At 57.2% G+C, this 19,934-nt stretch overlaps 1 protein-coding gene across 1 annotated transcript in view; it reads right to left on the reverse strand.

Moving 5' to 3' along the window:
* Positions 1-14,254, reverse strand: part of CARMIL2 (capping protein regulator and myosin 1 linker 2) — a 24,624-nt gene extending 10,370 nt beyond the window's left edge. The window contains exons 1-25 of the mRNA XM_030024965.2: positions 14,162-14,254; positions 12,722-12,813; positions 12,541-12,591; positions 12,176-12,235; positions 10,754-10,875; positions 10,392-10,489; positions 9,705-9,775; positions 9,000-9,073; positions 7,956-8,031; positions 7,791-7,879; positions 7,334-7,428; positions 7,084-7,170; positions 6,750-6,859; positions 6,279-6,356; positions 5,861-5,937; positions 5,660-5,764; positions 5,342-5,411; positions 5,065-5,146; positions 3,392-3,488; positions 3,009-3,066; positions 2,291-2,463; positions 1,889-1,957; positions 1,144-1,237; positions 968-1,063; positions 374-502 (exon numbers count right to left, since the gene is read on the reverse strand). Coding sequence (XP_029880825.2) covers positions 374-502; positions 968-1,063; positions 1,144-1,237; positions 1,889-1,957; positions 2,291-2,463; positions 3,009-3,066; positions 3,392-3,488; positions 5,065-5,146; positions 5,342-5,411; positions 5,660-5,764; positions 5,861-5,937; positions 6,279-6,356; positions 6,750-6,859; positions 7,084-7,170; positions 7,334-7,428; positions 7,791-7,879; positions 7,956-8,031; positions 9,000-9,073; positions 9,705-9,775; positions 10,392-10,489; positions 10,754-10,875; positions 12,176-12,235; positions 12,541-12,591; positions 12,722-12,813; positions 14,162-14,201 — 2,193 coding nt within the window. The 5' untranslated portion in view covers positions 14,202-14,254. The remainder of the gene's footprint in view (positions 1-373; positions 503-967; positions 1,064-1,143; positions 1,238-1,888; positions 1,958-2,290; positions 2,464-3,008; positions 3,067-3,391; positions 3,489-5,064; positions 5,147-5,341; positions 5,412-5,659; positions 5,765-5,860; positions 5,938-6,278; positions 6,357-6,749; positions 6,860-7,083; positions 7,171-7,333; positions 7,429-7,790; positions 7,880-7,955; positions 8,032-8,999; positions 9,074-9,704; positions 9,776-10,391; positions 10,490-10,753; positions 10,876-12,175; positions 12,236-12,540; positions 12,592-12,721; positions 12,814-14,161) is intronic.
* Between the last annotated feature and the right edge of the window lie 5,680 nt (positions 14,255-19,934).

Below are 19,934 nucleotides of genomic sequence, written 5' to 3' on the forward strand. Positions count from 1 at the left end.
GCATCCATGGGTTGCAGGGTGTGCCCAAAGCTGGAGCACCCACATCTCCCAAGGAGGGGTGCACGAGCAGGGGGTGCCCTTGCTGAAGAGGGGGTGCGCTTGTAACCCCCACTTCCCGGGGGGTGCGCACATGACTGTGTGCCTCTGGGGGGAGGGGATTAAGAACGTTTTGGGCCTTGTTCTAGAATGGGATTCAGAAATTTGAAGCTGTTCTTTAACATTTTGCAAGTGCTCGGTGATGCACATCTGTTGCATTGACGATTCTGGTGTTCTCTGACTGCCGGTTAATTATGTCATTAACTAATCTATAACCTGCTTTGGTCCCAAATCGAAGCTGGGTGAGTTGAGGGGTTTCCCAGCGCAGCGGACTCACACTGACGGAGAGGTTGGCATTCCTGATGGCCTCCTCCGCGCAGATGATGTCTGCCTCCACCTCCCTGCCCGGGCAGGCGCTGAGGATGTCGACATGCTTCTGCACGCTCAGGCAGATCTCATTCACCATCTGGAGCGCAGAGAGGCTGCGTCACACGCCGATACCGGAGCAGCACTGCCAGTTCCCCTCTTTGCTGTGACTTTCCCGGAGAAAGATATGCCAATGCTGCCCAACGGGGTGGCGGGGACACAGGCAGGATACAGCCCCCCAGAACATCCCTGACTAATAACTGGGGATGACACATGGCAGGGATTTGCTTGTGAGTGTGCACAGGGAGCCAGCAACATGCTGTGTGGGTAACATAGCGGTGAGATATTCCAGCGTTGCATATGCATGAAATGCACGGATGCAACCAGGAGGGTTCCTTGGAGATATGCTTTCTGCCTGGCCTCACTCTCATCCCTCCAGACTGCTCTGCCCTCCACTCAGAAAAGGTGAAAAGGAGTTTGTGCTGCTTGCAAGAGCTCACACGAGCTAGCCAGGGTTGTCTGGGGCAGGGGAGGGCAGCCCCATGCAGCAATTTGGCCGGCAAACCTGTTCGGAAGAGGTGGTGAGGATGCCCTGCTGCAGCCGGAAGGTCTGCGCGGGCAGTGTGCGCCGCAGCTGGTTCCTCATCAGACAGGACTGGAGCTGCAGCAGGCAAGAGGCCATGAGCAGCCGGTGTCGGTGGCACCCGGCCCCGTGACCCCCCCCAGCCCACGTCCCCCCACCTTGTGCACCGCCTCCTCCGTTTTCTCGGGGTTGCTGCGGTACGCCTGTGCCACGTCGCTCATCGGCAAGGGCATCGACTTGAGGGTGTAATTCCTGCGAGGCAGCGCAGGGGTGAGCGGGTGCTGTCAGACCCCTTGTCAGCCTCGCAGGGCTCATCCCTGCCATGCATTTCCCCACAGACATCCAAAGCCCACCCGACAGCAGCCTGGACATTGCCCCAGGGTCCAGCCCTGGAGATGGGGATGGCTAAACTCTGGCCGTCAGCAAACCCCAATGGGGCAGCAGCGCCCAAGCTCTCCATCCACCCCTCTTTCTTCAGACCTCCAGAGAACCTGCATGGCCGAAGATGAGACCTGACGGTGTGCTTGGCAGGTGGACAACTTCTACCTAGCATCTTTCATGGGCGGGGAGGAGAGGAGCATCACATCTCCACCAACAGCTGATCCCCACCCCCTGCTCGTCAGGGGCTGCCTTGGGTGACACAGGGCTGTGCTGGGTTGGGATGCAGAGGCCAGGGGAGACCCTGAGGTCAGTAATGAAGGTGCCATCACCAAATGGGTGGCAGGTTGCTTTGCTGGCTGCAAGGCCCAAGCTGTGGCCCAGCTCCCTTGGGACCTGTATACAACTGTGATGAACTTGCTGCTTCTAGGGGACAAAAGGCCCCGGGGACAGTGACATCCTGGTGCCAGAGGCTCTTTTGCGTGGTGGTAGCAAGCCAGGAGGACCAAGCATCTCCTTCCTTACCTCTCCAAAGCTTGAGCCACCTCCAGGAGCCCATGGGCAGTTGTGTTGTTCCTGTCCCAAACCACGGTCCTGCAAAGAAAAGGACATGAGTGAGCCCTGCCTGAAATCATGCAGCCCCGAGGTAGGTGCCCACCCACTGGGTGCCAGGAAGAGTGAGCCCAAGGTTGACCTCAGGCACCAGAAAGCCTAGAAATGGGGTTAAAAATCTGAATCTCAATATTCAAAACCTAAACTTGGACTTTGCAAGGAGCTGTAAAGTACATGGCTGCCTGGAGGGAGTGAAAAGGGCATAGAGGACACGGTCAGGCACCATCCTGCTGGCAGGGGCAGATGTCCCCCAGAGGAACAGCCCTGGCTGGGAGACCCCTTCCCTTCCACAGCGCAATGTGGACCTGCTGCTACCTGAGCTTTGTGTTGATCTGCAGGGCCTTGGCTAGCATCTTGGCTCCTGTGTCCCCCATGGCATTGCCACTGATGTCCAGAGCAATGAGGCTGGTGTTACTGCCCAGGGCGCTCAGCAGGACGTTGGTTCCCAGCTTGAGGCGTGATTCAGCCACGGACAGGGACTGCAGAGGCTAGAAAGGGGAGAAGAAGGGGAAAGGTGGCCAGGACACATGTCAGGACGTGTGTCACCCCTGCGGACACAGCCTCCATCCCTGCCCAGCAGCTGCTGGGCTGGTGGGTGCCTGGTGCTGGCTTTGGGGACCCCAAGTCATGCTGAACCCCAAGAAACAGGAGGGCAATGGGTGCTTAGGCAACACCCTGGATTTAGCTCAGATGCCTGGCAGGCAGCGAGGAGGAAAGAGGTTTTTTTGGAAAGCTGGGCTACAGCCATGTTACACCAAGCATCTCCTCTGCGCCTTTAGCCAGACACAGGCTCCCGCTTTCCCAGATGAACGGGAACAGCTCTCACTTCTCTATCTGAGCATCTGCTTCAGACAGAGGAAAATAAGAGCCGAAGGATTTGAATGGCGGGGGGGGGGGGGGGTGGGGGTTGCTCCCAGCCTGTGCTGGGAGGGATCCAGACAGCACCCCAGCAGGGAGGCTGCACGGTGGTGGTGGAGGGCAACCAAGAGCATGGGTGGGATGGCTGGGGTGGTTGAGGGCAAGCCGGACTTACACAGTCATCCTCCTGGGTGAGCTGGACGATGCGGTGCAGGACATCCAACAGCCCCTCCCTGCAGGAGAGGTGGTGGGCGCAATTACACACGCATCCCCTGGCGCCACAGGGGCAGCTGGCAAAACTCCATCCTCCCTCCCGCTCTTGCCTGAAGCTGTGACCTGTCCCTGCAGCACCTGTGGTCCCATAGGGACTGCGCCAGGAGCAGGTGATTGTCCCCCCATTGCCCCAGGCTCCCTGTTGGGTTGGAGCAGGCAGGATGGGCAAAGCAATCCCTGGCATTCCCAACCAGCCCATGGGCTTTCGATGGGGAGAAAGAGTCGAGGTGGGTGCATGGTGCCAGGATGGCTCCTGGCCCCGGGGTGCTGCAGTTTTGCACTTACTTGGATTTGATGTTGAAGTTTTTCCCCAGAGAAACGTGCCTAATGGACTTGCTTCTGCCAATGGAGAGCACCAGCGTCACCATGTCGGGGTCAAAGCCTGCAAGAGATAGGGGACACCCACCGGGATGCTCCGAGCAGTGCACCGAGGTGACACCAAAGTGGTCCCTCACAGGAGACCTGCAGAGCCACCAAGCTGCCACTGTGGGCTAGTGGAGAGATGCCCAGGGCAACTCCTGAGCATCTTCATCCTCTTCATGGCTCCTCCAAGGAGACCTAAGACCTGTACAGAGCTGGGGTCCCAGAGGAGTGACCCCAGGGAAGGAGCACCCGCTCTGGGGCCTCCTGTTTTTTGGGGCGCCAAGGCTGTGCTGAGCCACAGGGAGCACTTATGGAGCTAGAGATGGCTCTTGCTTTCTGCCATCCCACAGGGATGTGCCGTCCATCACCCACCCAATACCCTGGACAATATGGGAGGAGTTCTCACAGCTGGCAGGCAGCTGCCTGCACTTCCGCCCTCATGGCTGCGGCATCCCCAGGGAAATTCGGCAAGCAAAGGTGACATCCCTGCCATGGGGCAAGGATGCGGGCAGGGATCTGCTTGCCCAGCTGCTCTGCCAGCCAAGGGCAAGAGGCATCAAGACCCACCTATGGGACTGTCCCTCCTGCATGGAGCTGCTCTACTAGGAAAGCCAAAAATAGAAGCATAATTTGGCAAAGGTTGGCCAGAGATTTTGGGTGACAGTGAGTTTTTGGAGCATTGGTGGCCTGAACAGGTTTTTGAAAGACTCCAAACCACATCAGTTTTCCCACAGCCATCTGGCTGTCAAGTTGCTGCATGATGTGGTGTGAGTTCTTAGCAAGGCTGCTTTAAGGTTTGGGGCCTTTTAGGTGAAATCAAGAGCTGGCAGAGGTGATGGTTGTAATGATTAGGATTGCTCACCCATGGCTTTGGAGGCCACGGCAGGACAAGGTTAGCAGTAGGGACTGCAAACTCCTGCAGAGCGGTGGGAAGAGTTTCAGCCCAGGGAGACCTTTTCAATGCTTCAAACTCTGAGCTAGCAACACGAGACCACGTTGGATGCAGTGAGCTGAAGAGACTTGTACCAAGAAAGATGTGAAATGAGAATTTTTGGCAAGTTCCGAGGCAGGAGGGAAAGAAGTCACCCCACACCCCATGCTGGAGATGCTCTCTGAATGCGAGGAGATGCAAGGGCCACCACTGCTGCCCACCATGGGATGCAACGCTGAAAGGTGATGGAAAAGGCCTGGCACACTGGGAAGGACATCAGCAGAGGGAGAAGAGCACACGTAAGGACTGCCTGCCTTGGGGAAGGCAGAGGGGTGGTTGGTTTTGAGGTAAAAAGCCATAAAAGCCTGATGAGGTGGTAATTTCTCAGGCAGGAATCCACTGCTGGCTGTTGGGTGCCTTCACCCCCGTGAGCCTGTAGTGCTGCAGCTCCTGCTGCTGAAGGACTTTTACAGGTGACAAGTGCAGTTTAGTGTTGCATTAGCCAGCGCAGTCAAGAGGCGGGCAAGTGCAGCAGCCCATCTCCCTGGGGACTCCTACAAGCTCACGAGGTGCTGGGGCTGAGCTGGCCTCTGCCAAACAGCCCGTGGTGGCTGGACCCTCAGATGGAGGACATCTTCTCCCAGGCAGGGAAAAAGCAACTTACCATTGTCAGACAAGTCCAGGTCGCTGATGGAGCTGGCGTCAGGGATGAGATCCTGGATGACTTGGGCCCCCGCTGATCTCAGCTTGGAAGAAACAGCAAGACATCAGTACAAGGGGAGGCGCCGAGCCCTGCAAACGAGATCCTGCCGTCGGGAAGGTCACCCCAGCCCCACAGCGGACAGGGCACTGACTTTCCCGCACAAAGAGCAAGCCCCCTCAACCACTGCAATGGGACCCCCTGGCTGCACTGATGGCACCCATGGGTGCTGGCGCCTTACCTCACAGTTGCTAAGATCCAGGCGCAGGTCACTGATGTGACTGTTGTCTGCCAGCCCTTGCAGCAACGCTCTGGAAAAGTCACCAAAGCCACCCATTAGTGTGAGCAACAGGGGCACCAGCACCTGCCGTGGGGTCCAACCCCGCAACAGTCCAGGCAGTGGGAGCAGGGTGCTGGAGAAGACATCCTTCCCAGAGCTCTGCCTCTCACAGCCCCATCCATCCTCACCACCCCTCTCAACATACAAAGCCCTGAGCGAGGTCCCCCCCTGGACCACCCCAAATCCATTCCCCTCGGTGGACTCACAGCCCCACCTCACCTTACAGAATCCGCTGGCAGCTTGGTACCTGCCAGGGAGACGTGCCTGAGGGCACAGGCCTGGCTGAAAAACTCCTTGATGTCAGGGGAGATGGTTTTCACCCTCCTGAAAAGGACAGGTACAACATGGCATCATCTGCCACCCAGCACCGGCCACCCCCCTGGGTACCGCACTCCCCTCCCCGTCATCCCGGGGGCTTACTTGTGGGAGTACACATTTTTTGAGAGATCCAGATGGACGAGGCTGGCATGGCATCCATGGACCAGGGCTCCAAAGAGCTGCCAGGGTGGGGAGATGAGCCGTGTCAAGGAGGTGCTGTGGCCCCTCGCACAGCCCAGGGATGGATGGGTGATGGTATGGGGGGTGCTAAGGGGGTCTGCCCCGTGCTGGGGCTTCCTTCTTCCTCCTGCTGAACCCCGAGTCCCCCAGCCCACCCGCAGCAGTGGGCACAGAGTGGGACATCGCTGGGCTGGCTGCCCACCGCCCCACGCACACCCTGTCTCCGCAGCCCCATGCCAGCCGCGAGGGGGTGGCAGCACTCCCCAGCAGTGTGCCGCGGTTTTGGGAGGGGGGCTGAGAGCAGGGGCTCCCTCTCAGGACCCCCTGCGCGAGTACTCACAGCATCCAAAGGGCAGTCCGTGCTGGCCAGGCTGAGGTGGGAGAGCGAGTGGCACTGGCGGAGGAGACTCTGCAGGTTCTGCAGGCAGAGAGGGCTCAGAGGCTTTGCCCAGGACCCTGGCCCCCCCACCCAGCACCCTCCAGCCCAGAAATCCCAGCTCCTGCCTGCCTCCTCCCTTCCGCTGAGCACAGGGATGGATTCTGCCCAGAGGGACTCAGCCCCATGCCATTCGCTCCTGGGATACGTCCTTGCTCCAGGTGGTGTCTCCCACCCTCCTGCAAGGAGATGCAGTGGGATGTCCCCAGTGCATCCCCCAGCTGCTCCCAGGTAGGCAGGGAGGTGTCAGAGCTGTGAATTCCCCATCCCTAGGGTGCTGCAAGGCAGGGCGCAGATCCCAGGAGACTGAAGCCATCCAAACCACGCTGGGGACAGAGTCAGATGGGTGTCACCCATCGCAGCCCAGGCACTCACGCTGATGTCGTCCCCAGCCAGGGTGCCGGGGTTTCCAGAGAGGTCCAAGTGCCGCAGGGAGGATCCGATGGCTTTGTTATCTGCCAGGGCCTTGCATAATATGCTCATCCCTGCTTGAGGAGAGGGGGAGAGATGGATGCCCGTGGGTCCCCTGCACCAGGGAGAGCCATGGAGCAGAGGAAGGGGCATTTTCCTACAGCTGGGGCAGCAGGATATTGCATCCTTCAGGATGCCCTTTCCAGGGTGTCCCTGCAGCCCCTCCAGCCCCGCCTTTGGTGCCAGCTTGGCCCCGAGCGCTGCCGTGCGCAGCCTCCCGACGGCACCCAGGCAGTACCTTTGGCAGTGAGCATCGTCCTGGCCAAGCTGAGGCTCTGCAGCCCCTTGGGGCTCTTCTCCACATGCCGGCTGAAGGCGACAATCCCTGATCAAAGACCAGAGGGCCCTGAGCAGCTGTGCCAGCGCAGGCGGGTGTCCGTCCCACCCCGAGCTACAGTCCCCAGGGCAGGAGGCAGCTGCCAGTGGGATTTGGAGTTGAATATTGGTTTTCATGGGTGTAAACTCATCCCAGCCCAAAAGTTGGGTACCTCTGTCTTCCAGCTGGTTGCCAGCAAGGTTGATGGTGTGCAGAACAGAGTCGGGATGGTTGCTGAGTGCCTGGGCCATCCTCTGCGCAAAGTCACTGTGGGGAGAAGGGTCACACATCTGAGCAAGGTACGGCCACCTCCGGGAGAGACACCCACCAACCCCGTAGCCTTACAGGGATGTGCCACCAGCTCCTGCCCGCATGGCAGAGCTCACTCCATCTGAGGAGCCAGCAGGAGAAAGCAGAGCATCTCCAAGGGTAGGTGATGTTCACTGGCCTCCAAGCTCAGGGGGTGTCTGCTCTCAGTGAGCTTCTTGCTGTTGAGGGGATGGGGCACCAACACCCCTCTGGCACATGGGTCCATGGACCACCCTGCTCCACGCACGTGAGGGGAGAACCACCGGGCTGCTAAGACCCTGCTCATCGCCGTGCCAGGGCCGTGCAACGCCTTTGCTTACGCTTTCAACCCGCTGTTTTCCAGCACCAGCTCCTCCAACATCACCGATTTGCTGAGCATGTAGAGCAGCTGCTCTGAAATCTCCTGGTTCTGGCAGGGGAGAAGAAAGCCTTTCTGGAAAGCCGGCCACCTCTGGCATGCCCAGCGCCGCAGTGCCAGCACTCACCAGCCTGAAGTCCTTGCAGGAGAGCTTGGTGAACCACAGGTTGAAGGACAAGGCAGCGATGCTCAGTGCCACGTCTCTGCAGGGTGACAAGGACGAGGGAGTCAGGGGCCAGGCTGAGCCAAACCTGGTCCCAAATGGGTGACCCAACACACCCAATCCTGGGATGCCCCAAGCCACTGAGCCCCAGGGTGCCCCAACACAGTGTTCAAGGGAGCAGGACAGTGGTCCATGAATTTAAAGCAACCCACAAATGCAGCTCAGCTTCCCCACATTATTCCCTCAAGGAAAATAAAATTAATCAAAATATTTGCATGCTTCTGTCAAAACCTCTGTGTTTTTCCTTTTTAACTCTGAGCTCTCATGTAAAGAACAGCACAGGTTTTGCTCAAGTGGAAACAAGTTTCTTTTTGATTTCTCGGTCCAAAGAGATCGCTAAAACTGTCTCCTTTTTGGCCAACTGAACACAGATCCTCTGTTCCCCAAAATGCTCAGCCCAGAACTTTGACTCGCTACGCCCCAGCCCAGCAGCCGCTTTCCCCCAGACCTCAGCCCTTGCTCCGTCTTTCTTGGGATGGAGACATGGCTGAGCCCCACGGGGACAACTTGGGGCACAGACTGAGCTCATGGCCCCACTATAAGGTTATTACAGATATTTGGGGTGCTGGTAGGGAGCAGTGCCAAGTTTCAGGGAGGCGAGCAGCACCGGCTGCTTTGCATAGGGAAACACCTGACAGCCACGAGCTGCAAGAAGCCACTGTGACATTCGGTTTCCACCTCTGTAAGCAGCTCACAGGCTTATTTAAATGTTAAAAATGAACATGGGAGGCTGCCCAGCCTCTAAGGGCCATTGCCCCATGGGATGGGGCTCATTGTGTTTGGTGCGGGGGAGCATCAGCCTGCAGATGTGGCGTCCTTGGAGCGTGGAAAGTGAAAAAAGCTTCTAACACAAGTGAAGGAGTGTGTTAGGCCACTCCTGATGGGGAGGATGAGGGTGAATGCTGGTGTGGCACAGGGCACCGTAGGCAGCACGGCTGGGGGACTCACCGGCTCTCCAGATGGCTGAAGTCCAGCAGGTTGAACTCCCGGCAGTCCTGGCTGTGGTAGATGTTGTCCACGTCCTGCCCAGATGGATGAAGACATGGATCATGCTCAGCACCTGGTCTTGGGGAGGGCTCAGGTGCCCAGTACTGCTGGAGGGAGCTGAGCCCTCAGGGACCCTCCTTGCCTAAACCCTGAGCCTAAAACCTCCCCCTGGCGCTGTGGCTGGCAGGGCACGTGTCCCAGATTGGTGGAATGGCTTGGTGGGTCTTGGACCACTTCTGCGGGGAATGGCCAGAAGAAGGCAACGCACCCCCAGGCTGGTGGGAATGAGGGTGTGGGGAGAGGTGGGCTGGAGTCAGTGTCCCAGAGGAAGAGGGGGACAGCCAGTCCTGCTGTGGCTGGGTCCCAGCGGGGTTCCCCTCTACTAGGGACACCCAGCAAGGTCCCAGTTTTCCAGGGGCTCTTCTTATGTGACGGTCTGGGAAACAACCTGGTCCAAGGCATCTCAACCCCACCTGCACTTTGATTCCACCCCACCAAGGAGCAGGGGGCACTCAAGCCAGGCAAAACTGCAGTTCCCAGCCCTGGGAAGTCCCTGGGATATCCCTGGGATACTCCCAGCCCCAGCAGCCCTGTGAGCATCCTGCTTCCCTGCCTGTCAAGCGACACACTGTGACTGCCTCTTCTCCATGGGACAGACCAGCTTACCCACTGGATTTCCTCACGGAAGGCAAAGCCATTGTAATCACATAAAGCAGCGTAGGTCTCTGAAAACCCCCCTGCAAAGAGAAGGCAGTCTTAGTGGCAGACCTTCCCAGAAGAACACAGAGGAGACCTTTGGAGAGAGGACGAAGGATGGCGGGGGCTCAAAAGGGATGGTGAGGGCTCTCCCTTCCTTCCTCAAAGGGGCCAAGGCGTCCTGTGTGGTCTAGTGCCAGCCCAAAAGTGATTGCGCAACTCAGAGGGCTGTGGCTTGCTTTGCTTGATCTATGTAGACACCAGGCAAGGTGCATTGCTATGATGATAACAGAGGTATCCTACTCCAAACCAGGCTACAGGAAAAAGCTCCTGGCTCTGCAGCGATGCTGTATGAGGTGGGTAGAAGCATCCACAGCCACATGTCCTCATGTGTGGACACTGAGCATCCTTGTCCCACAGCTGTCCTGCTCCTTTCTGGGGAACTACATCCCATGCTCCTACCCCATGGGCTGGTGGAGAGCAGACCCCAAGAGCAGGGCTCCTTCTGACCTAAGCCACCATGGGTGCCCTGCCAGCAGAGGGGGGAGCTGTCAGCAGAGCTAGTGTTGATGGATGCTGGGCTGTGATAGTCCCCAGGGTGCTCCAACCCTCCTGGTCCTGCCTGGGGGACGTGTGTGTAGGGGGAAAAAGGCTTACCGCAGGGCCCGGGGCTGCTCTGCAGCATTTCCTCCAGCGAGTCTGTGATCCGCCGGATCCTCTCATACAGGTTGGGGGGCGAGTTCTTGAGCAGTGTCCTGGGGAAAGACCAGAGGGGTGTGCGGCTGTGGGCCGGGAGAAGAGCATCCCCACCACTTTATGCTTAGCTATAACCCTTGTATGTAGGGTGGCCAGAAATATTCTTCCGGATACAACTGGGGAGAAGGGTCTGGCCTCCATCAGTGTTGTTTTCCCCTGTTAAAAGGTGCTGTTGTGAACCCATCCCATATTTGGGGCTTTTCTGAGCAAAGAGGTTGCTCTGATACCTATACAACTACCCCTGAGGAGCAGAAGACCCTTACCCAGGGGTTGAATCTGGAAAGACCTTCTTAAGTGACATGGTGACATGGATGACAACTTGCTCCAAATCATCGAAGGACATGAACCGGAAGGCGTAAGATGCTGCATCCGTTTCTATGACAACCTGCGGGGTCCAAAGGATGGGAGATGCCTGAGTGAGCTGGCAGCACACAGCGTCCCCAAGCCCCCAGACACAACGGTGACAGCCATCAGCTCCTTGCTGCAAACACCCAGCTGCTGCTTATAAACCCAGCCAGAGCACTGTGAGCACAGGGAAGGCTGCAAGCACCAGGAATTGAGGATAAAATTAAAGAGATCGTAATGTGCCAGAATAAGGCGTAAACCTCCCCAAAATTCAAGCTAAGCTAATGCAAAAGCAGCCCAAAAGCAGTGGGGGTGAGAATAGCCTTGACTCTGCCTGCAGCAGCCGCAGCTGGAGGACGGAGGTTTCCTCCCTGAATTTATCTAATCAGGTTTTGAGGCTTTTTTAGCTTTCGGTTCCTACCAGAAAAAAAATCCCATGGCAACACGCTCCCTGATTTAATTACACACTGATTGAGGCGTGGGAGTGAGATGACAATTATCTGCTTGGCAGCACGCGAGGACGGCGCTTCTGCCGGTGCCCCGGGGCTGTGGGAGACAGCGGGGCCGGCCCTGCCTGCACTCTGCCTGCAGATTAATAACCCCTGGGCTTTCCATATCCCAGTCAGATGTCTCACCACCCCCCACCCTGGGGTTTCAACCCCCAGCACCCCTCGCTCTCTGCCCAGCTCCTCTTTATTTCTGTCCCGGAGCTCAGCCATGCAGCCTGCTGAGCAGCAGAAACCCTGTTTAGATGCTGGGGCTGTCGTCACTGATGATGCTTTAACGAGCGAAAGACAAGACAAGAGGTTAATGAGGACTGCAGCCCTGTTTCGGCCGACACATCCAAGCCAGCGTTCCTGTCCTCCACAGTTCCCACCCGCCGCATCTGCCCTACGTGCACGCCTCTAAGAGGATTAACAGGGTTTAAAACACCCTCCTGCTAAATTTGGCTTTGCCTCGGTAAGCCAGCAGCCATTTGTCACCTTGTCCCTGCAGAGCGGGAGGTGCCACGGCCAGGTGCTGTCTGTGGCTGCCGGCAGGGAAGAGGCGCAGGCACCCACCCTCGCCCCCAGCACCCCTGGGTGCCTCCCTGCACCTCCAGCCCTGAGGGCAATACCCCGGATGAGGCCATAAGAGAATTTCTTTAGAGGTGGCAAAGGGATAAATACCCTGCAGAGCTCTCACAGATCATCACTGGTGACCCTCAATGTGCAACGGGGGGCCAGGACGCCCCCAGACCCCACGGTGGGCTCTGGGCCAGGGTTTGCCATGGGGGGAGGTGGGCACAAGGTGGGGTGGGTGCCCGGGTTGGGTTTGTCTCGGGTGTTGGTGCCACTCACCAAGCTGGGCTCTCGCACTGTCATGTCCCTCACCTCCAGGAAGCTGAAGCTGCTGTGAACCTGTGGGTGAGAGGAGCAGGATCAGCCCCAGCACTGATGGAGAAGGGGGACCCAAGGGTAACCCCCAGCTCCCACACTTCTCCATGCCCTGGGCAGTGACTGGCCATGCCCCCCAGCCTTCACCAGCCCCCTGACCCAAACACCCTCCCCTTCACCCCATCCTCCTCCTCCTGCTCCTGGGGGCTTTCCAGAGCCAGTGGCCCAGGTGACCCACAGGTCACCCACCCCGGTGCCTCAGGCAGCCGAGCGATGCCCTCCCAGGAGCCATGGAACTCTACCATGGCACAGGGTCCCCCAACACTTACCCTCACTGGCAGCATCACCGGCAGCACATAGGCTCGCCAGGCTGTCAGCACCTAGGTAGGGGACATTGGTGTGACGAGGGACTGCAGTGACAGGGGAGCCACCCCCGTCTCCCACTGCGGCCATGAAACTGCTGCCTGGGGAAACTGGGAAAGCAGGAACCAGGCCAGACTCTGCACATACCAAGATATAGTCATCATACTTGGATTTCACCTGCTGCTGGACGCTCATCACCAGGAGGACCTTCTTTGTCCCCAGGAAGGCGGTGATGCCCTCTGAAAAAAACAACGTCCCCATGAAGCGAGGTGGCTGAAGCCACCCCTGGTCCTCTCCCGCACGCCCTGCTGCCCTTGGGGACACCGTCCCCTCCATCCCCATCTGAATCAACTCCTCTCCATCCACACCTGATGGTCAGACCCTGGTTGCTCTCTCAGCTAAGCCACGCGCTTCTTCACCAGCTTTGGATCTTGTTTGCTGCTCAGGTGAAAAACCCACCTCCCCATCAGCTTCTGCAGCCCAGGCTGCAGCCTTGACCAAGCACAGGGCTTTGGGGTCACTGGTTTACGCTGCACATGCTGCCTTGCTCACTGGGAGCTGGCGTTGAGCAACAATAGGGTCTTGGTTTCCCTTTCTTCCTTCCCACGTTTACTACTGGGGAGCAACTCAGCACCCAAGTTCTGCTTCCCCACGGTGCAGCCAAGGATGTATTCTGGTTTTGCATTTTTGGGGGAACTCTCCTGGCTACGACCTGCATGGGTGGTCATGTGTGCCAGTCTCCCTGCATTGGCAAACCAGTCGCTCCCACAGTAGCTGCAGACCAGAACGAGCATTGCTCCTGCCTGCTGCCTCCTGCCTTGAGCATCGCCTCCCCGCACTGCCTCCCCATCTCTCCTGATTTACACCTCTCGCTCAGAGGAGTGGGGCAAGAACCACAACTGCCCATCGCCATGCAAAACAAACCAGGTTTTTGCAACACCACCGCTCACTCTGGCCCTTGCTGAGGCTGCCAAGAGCCCCGCAGGTCCAGTGCCTTGAGCCACACGTCCCCAGGGACCCATCCTGGTAGAGCCGGGACCTGGGGCTGTGGAGACGCAGTCACCCAGCTCCTTCCCACTCCACTGCAAGCCTTGGTGGGGCTGGTGAGGCTGCAGGACCCCGAGACCTCTGTGGCCTTTTGCTTCTTCAATCAAATGAGGGAAGGCTGGGAGCAGCCGTACTTCACGCAGCCCCCGCGCTGCTGAGGAGCCAGGGCAGGGCTGCAGGCTGTGCTTCCCTGGGGAGCTGCCAGGGACTCCCAGCTGGCTGGGGGACCCCAAGCCCATGGGAGCGAGCAGCACCAGGCTGCACCTACAAACTGGGTAGCAGGAGCCATGCCCTTGAGGATCCAGCCTGTTCTCTCGGGATGCTTTTGGCCTGAGCAGCATCCACAAGCATGTGAGCTTTGGGGGTGAGAGCAGCCCTCGCGCCCCACGCCCTGCTTGGATCCCCCCCGAATCGCAGCTGGTGCCGACGAGGAACCGAAAAGCGGCTCTGCCAACCCCGGCACGGCAAACCGGGGCCGAGCAGGCCCCGTACTGGCGCTTTCCATGTGGCATTGGCGCCCTGGCAGTGGGCGATGCTTACCTCGCAGGTCAGTAGGGATCCCTCCAGGGGACGCAGCCATGGCTGGGACCAGGGGGTCACCCACCCGGGGATGCGGGTGTCAGGACAGCATCCCTGGGCACCGCGGGAAAGGCACCCTGCTAGGAGGAAGCGCTGAGGTTACCAACCAAGCAGCACCGCCGCCTCGGCACCTCCTCCCCCTCCCGGCACTCGGTGCCTCTTCCTGCCCCGTCAGGCGAGATTTACCGCCTGAGCAAGAGAAGCGAAATGAAAGCGACGGCGCCCGCGGCCCACCGGCCCCGCTGGGAGGAGAGGGCATCCCTGCCCAGCTCTTCCCCTCCTGCCTGGCTTCACCTGGGTGAGCAGGACACCCACTGGTGCCTCCCAGCCAAGAGCGGCAGCATCTCCCCATGACTCCAGCGTTCAAGGGTTGAGGGTCCGTGACCTCTCCCTGTCCTGCAGCCCCCTGAGGTGGTTCAGGGGGACATATTTCTGCCTGAAGATGGCCGGTGAGCATGAAAAGGGCAGCTCTATCCTTCCCAGCGCTGCGAGGTCAGCCCAGCCCCATCACCTTGCACTGGGCATCTGCAAAGGGAGTTAATGGGGATGGGTGCTGGTGCCCACTGCAAGGTGTTTCTCCAGAGGGTGGGTGCCGGTGTCCACTGTAGGGTGCTTCTCCAGAGGTGGGGTGCTCGTGCCCACTGCATCAGGGCTGCTCCAGAGCAGACGTGCCGCCCCAGGCATCATGCCAAAATGACAAAACTGCTGCCCCAAAGCAAGGACAAGAGGCAGAGGCCAGGTAGCCTCCTTGGAGCCACAGGAGTGAGCACTCAACCACTCTGCTCCCCAGGGAAGGCTCTGGACCAGACAGACAAAAAGCCAGAAGTGCTCCAGGATGGAGCAGAAAGCTGTTCTGTGCCCCGTGCAGTGCTGCAGGACTTCTCTGGACCCAATACTTCTCAGTGTTGGCTCGGCTGGCCCTACTAGAGACTGAGAAGGTGCTGAGTAAGCCAGCAGAGCTGCTCTCAGCCAGCAGCCTGGGTCCCAATAACCAGCATCAGCTGGGATGGAGGGTGGCAGATGCTTTGTCCCCCTAAATTGCCCCTTTTTGACAAACCACCAAGCTCCCGGCTGCCTGAGCTGCAATCTGCCAGCCAAGGGCTCCCAGAGTAGTCTTTTTTTCCCCAGAGGTGGAATAACTCAGGAGAAGGTGATCCCTGGAAGGGCTGGGTGATACTGCTCTCCTGCCGCATGCACCTGGGGCCACAGCGCTTCTGAAACCACCTGCAGCATGAAAGCAAAGGCAGGAAGCCATCTCCCTGCAGGGACAGCGTCTCCATAGAGCCCAACCACAACACACAGCAGCTCTTTCTCAAGGAGGTGGCTGGCGAGAACATGGCTCAGGGCAAGGACCAACCTCTGCCAAGGCACCTCCTCAAGCCTCCTGAGCTACGTCAGCAAGCAGATGAGCACCAGGAAGAGGAAGGGCAGAGGGTGTTCACCACCCAGCAGAGACGATGACAGTCCTGGCTGGATCTATGGCTTTTTCAGGATGACAGGAGACCAGGCTACTGGTGGCTGAACTTCTCAGAAAGGGCACTAGGTCCCAGCTTTGTCATGCAAGGATATTCAGGACATAGAAAGAGAGCAGCTGTCACATTGCACCCATCAGAAGATGGCTTCTACTGAAGCTTAGAAACACAAAGGAGCTGCAGGCAAGCTGCATCCCAAGCTCATTCCCCAAAATACTGGGTCCCACATGCTGGAACATGCTGAGCATGAGTGCAGCAGAACATCTACACCAGGAGCAGGGCAAAGGAAGACATCCACATGCACAAATGTTCCCTGCCCGATGTGCAAGCCCAGGCACGTCAGGGTGTCCAGAGCAAACCACCTCTTCTGTCTTCCCCCGCAGAGGACACAAGCTGGGCATTTTCAGCTCTATCTTAGAGTACCAGGACCTTCCCAGAAAGAGGTCCTGGTGCTTCTCTCCATCCCTAGATCACCCTTGGGGAGCTGAAGCACTTAACCATGCTCTGTGGGTAATAGTAGGAGCTCTTTACCCCTGGCTCCAGAACACTTCATCCTTTCCTCTGCCCACAACTCCCCTCCCAGCCCAGATGCTCCTGTGCTGTGCTGACATGGGCACTCAGGTGCCCTCCCAGCAACCATGTCCTGTGTGCTCTCTCAGTGACAGCTTCTGCCATGGCTCTTGACCACTACAGACTCCTTGAGTGGTGTTGGCTGCTGGTCACCTCTGGATCCAACCCTCTGCTCTAGACTGGGCCAGTTCAGCTGCTCAGGGCCACGCTCAGCTGAGATCAGAACATCTCCAAGGATGGAGACCCCACAGCCTCTCTGGGCAGCTTTTCCAATGTTTGACTACACTTACAGTGGGAAAGGTTTTCCTTGATTCAAGCTGGAGTTTCCTCTGCTCCCGTTTGTCTCGGTTGCCTCTTGCCCTCTCACTGTGACACCTCCCAAAGGGGTTTGGCTCAATCTTCTCCACAATCTCCCATCAGCTATTTGCAGACAGCAGTAAGGTCCCCCCTTGCTTTCTCTCCTTCAGGCTGGTCACACCAGTCTCCCATCGCCTCTCCTTGCCCACCCTGTGCGGCAGTGGGAACTGTCCTGGGGGTCTGCCAGGCTCACACCAGCCTCTCACTTGTTTCTTGCACTGGGGAGCCAAGATGGCACCAGTTAGCCCTACAAGTGATCCCTGAGGAACATGAACAACCAGCATCAGTTAGACATTGTACTGCTGACCACGCTGAAGACAGTGGCCCAGCCAATTTTCCATGCACCCAATAATCCTCTTCTCCAGTCCCCATGTCTTCAATTCTGCTATAAGGAGGCTACAGAAGACCATGTCAAAAGCCTTGCTAAAGTCCAGATGAACATTCACTGCTCTCCCCTTGTCCACACAGCCAGCCACCTCCTTGGAGAACACAATGGGGTAGTTCCCCAGATCTTCCTTTTCACCCTTCTTGAAGACAGGTGGGACATTTGCCTTTTTCCAGGTGTCATGAACCTCCCCAGATCATTGGGATTTTTCAAAGATGAGAGAGTGCAATGACATTGCCTGGTTTCCTCAGCACCTTCAGATGTTTCCCTCAGACTCTGCCATTAGACTTGGGCCCTGGGAGGTCTGAAGACAGACTTCAACAGCCAAAATCAAGGCAAGAGCAGCACTGAGTACCTTGGTCTTTTCCATGTCCTTTGCCACTAAGTCTTCTGCTCCATTAAGGAGCAGGCCTGCATTTTTCCAAAGCCTTCCTGCTGCTGCTGAAGCCCTTCTTAATACAGAAGCTGTTCTTTTTGTCCTTCATGTGCTTCTCCAAGTCCAACTCCAGCTGAGCTTTGGCTCTCCCAACTCCAGCCCTGCACACTCAGGCAGGGTCTGCTCCTTCAGGGCAGCCTGTCCCCCCTTCTACCTTGTGCACTTCCTTTTTCCCTTCCTGCTTGTCCACGTTGGCTGTCTACCACGCATGCCTGACTTTCTGCCGAAGACATCCTTGGATTTCGCATAGCTCTGGCCCACATTTCAGTCTGCTCTTAAATGCACGCTCAGACCAGCAAATCCACCACAGCTCTTGCCCTGCTCCCACCAACACAGTTTAGGATAGCATAGGACGGTTTAGTCCACAAGCCTGGTCATGTCAGCACCAGTTTGGATTCTGCCCACCTTCCATGAGTCAGGCAGCTTGGAAAACACTAACTGCTCTGCAAGGGTGTCCCCGTGTCCTCCACCTCTTAGAGGCTCTGCCAACAGCTGCCTCCCTGGCCTAGTCTCCCTGAGCTGTCCCCTGATCTACATTTGTCATCATTTCACCTGGAGAATCATCTGCTACAATGATGTGAAGACAAAAGAGTAGAAGAGGTCATTAGTTTTTCCTCCAACGAGGCAGAAGAAAGCATGCCATGGTTTACACCCACAAAACCTCAATCTGACACCCTTGGCTAAAGAAGTGGGCTTGGACCTCCGCTTAGTAATGTCAGAGGAGTTAAGCCCTCTAACCTAGGGGAGCTCTAAAGCTCTGGAAGACAAATGAGCCTTTGGCAGGCTGCAGCAGTCACATAGAGCCAGTCTCAGCCCCTCTTAATCCTGATGCCATTCTCCAGCATGCCCTCAGGACAGCAGCCCAAGCACCAGAGACAGCAGCCAGGCCAAGCAATTGGCTGAGACAGTGATGCTCCTGGGATCCATACTAGCCCTAGCTTTTAACTCACAGTCCAGGACACAGGGCACAGCTTTTCCAGCACTGGCAACAGCGCTGGGGCTGAGCAGAGATGTTCTGTCCACATTCAGGCTTGAGATGCTGCCCTGGATGCATGTCCTCAGGAGCAGGCTGGGATGTTGCTCTGCATCTCTCCAGAGCAGCTCCACCAAGGGCAAACCAGAAGCCTGCAAGAGAGGCACACATGCAGACATACCTGCCCAAGGCAGGAGCCCCAGCTCAAATAAAAAAAACAGGCTGCGTAACAGGACTATTGACTGAGCAAGCACAAAGAAACCAGGTCAACTGAGCAGACTGCAAAGTAACACACCAGGCTGAGGAAAAAAGGAGGATGGCCACAGGGTGACTGCTCCAATACCCACTAAACCCTTGCTTGGGTCTCTGGAGAAAGTTCAAAAAGCAGTTCACAATAAAATGCTGCTTAGAAATCTTTTCCTCAGCTAAGCACAGCAGAAGCCACCAGCAGTCCCCTTTGGAGACCAGCCTTATCTTCCCAGGCCTGCTGCGGCAGTGGGCTGTGCCTAGCAGGGCAGGAGCTGCCAAGGAATACAACACACCACCAGTAGATCAAAGACTACTCAGGAGCAACCACACTTGTAGTCTTTGGACAAATCTACCTCTCAGGCTCTCTTCCTTCAAGCCCACCATCAAGCTGTTCACACGCAGCCATTTCCTCCAGCTCCTCTGAACTCCAGCAGAGCTGGCAACACGTCTTGGCGTCACTCAGACCTGGGTACAACAGCACAAGCTGCTGCGCAGGGAGGTTGTGCAGCAGTGCTCCCACAGACCAAGGGAGGCCTCTGCTAGAGCACGCACAACACCTCCTTGGGGCACCATCACGGGTCACCAGTTAAAACCAAGCCACTGCAACATCTTTCATGCCCCACTTGTAAACAGTGGGTTGAGCCAGAGGGTTTAAGAGATGATGGTGGTACTCCTTACAGATCCCAAGGACACCTTCAGTTTTCCAGCTCACCATAAAGCCTCCCTAGCTCTAGGCTTATGGAAAAATCACATCTCCTTCAGAGCACTGCCTCCATCTGAAACATCTTTGGGCTTTTGAGTACCCAACGTTCTTGTCCAACTGAGAAAGCGCTTGAGGATTTATCCTCTTCTGCAGCCAGACCTGGCTCCTTCTTGCAGAAGCAGCCCTTGCATTTACCTCTCCCACCTGCTGAAACAAGCCTCCAATCCTGCTCAGGCATCAACCTCCAGACAGCTTTTCTTGGCAAGTTTAAGAAGGACCATCTCTCAGGACCAGAGATAACTAGTCACCAAACATCTAGTGTTAAATTAAAATTAAGTCTAGCAACTCTTGTGATTTTTAAGATTTCATTTTCAGTAAATAGTATTGTGCCATTTGCAGCAACTCCTGTTCTGAAGCCAGCAGTACAAGAGGCACTATCCTGAACTTACACAGCGTGCAGCTACCTGACTGCTTACTCTCAGCTGGCTTCTCTAAGCTGCTTTCACAGGTAACTAAGAAGATACACCACGGAAACTCCACCCAAGTATCAGTCCCATTTTCCAGAATGAAATGGAAATAATACTCCCGC

Source organism: Aquila chrysaetos, chromosome 9, assembly GCF_900496995.4.
Source record: "Aquila chrysaetos chrysaetos chromosome 9, bAquChr1.4, whole genome shotgun sequence".
NCBI classification, from domain to species: Eukaryota; Metazoa; Chordata; class Aves; order Accipitriformes; family Accipitridae; genus Aquila; species Aquila chrysaetos.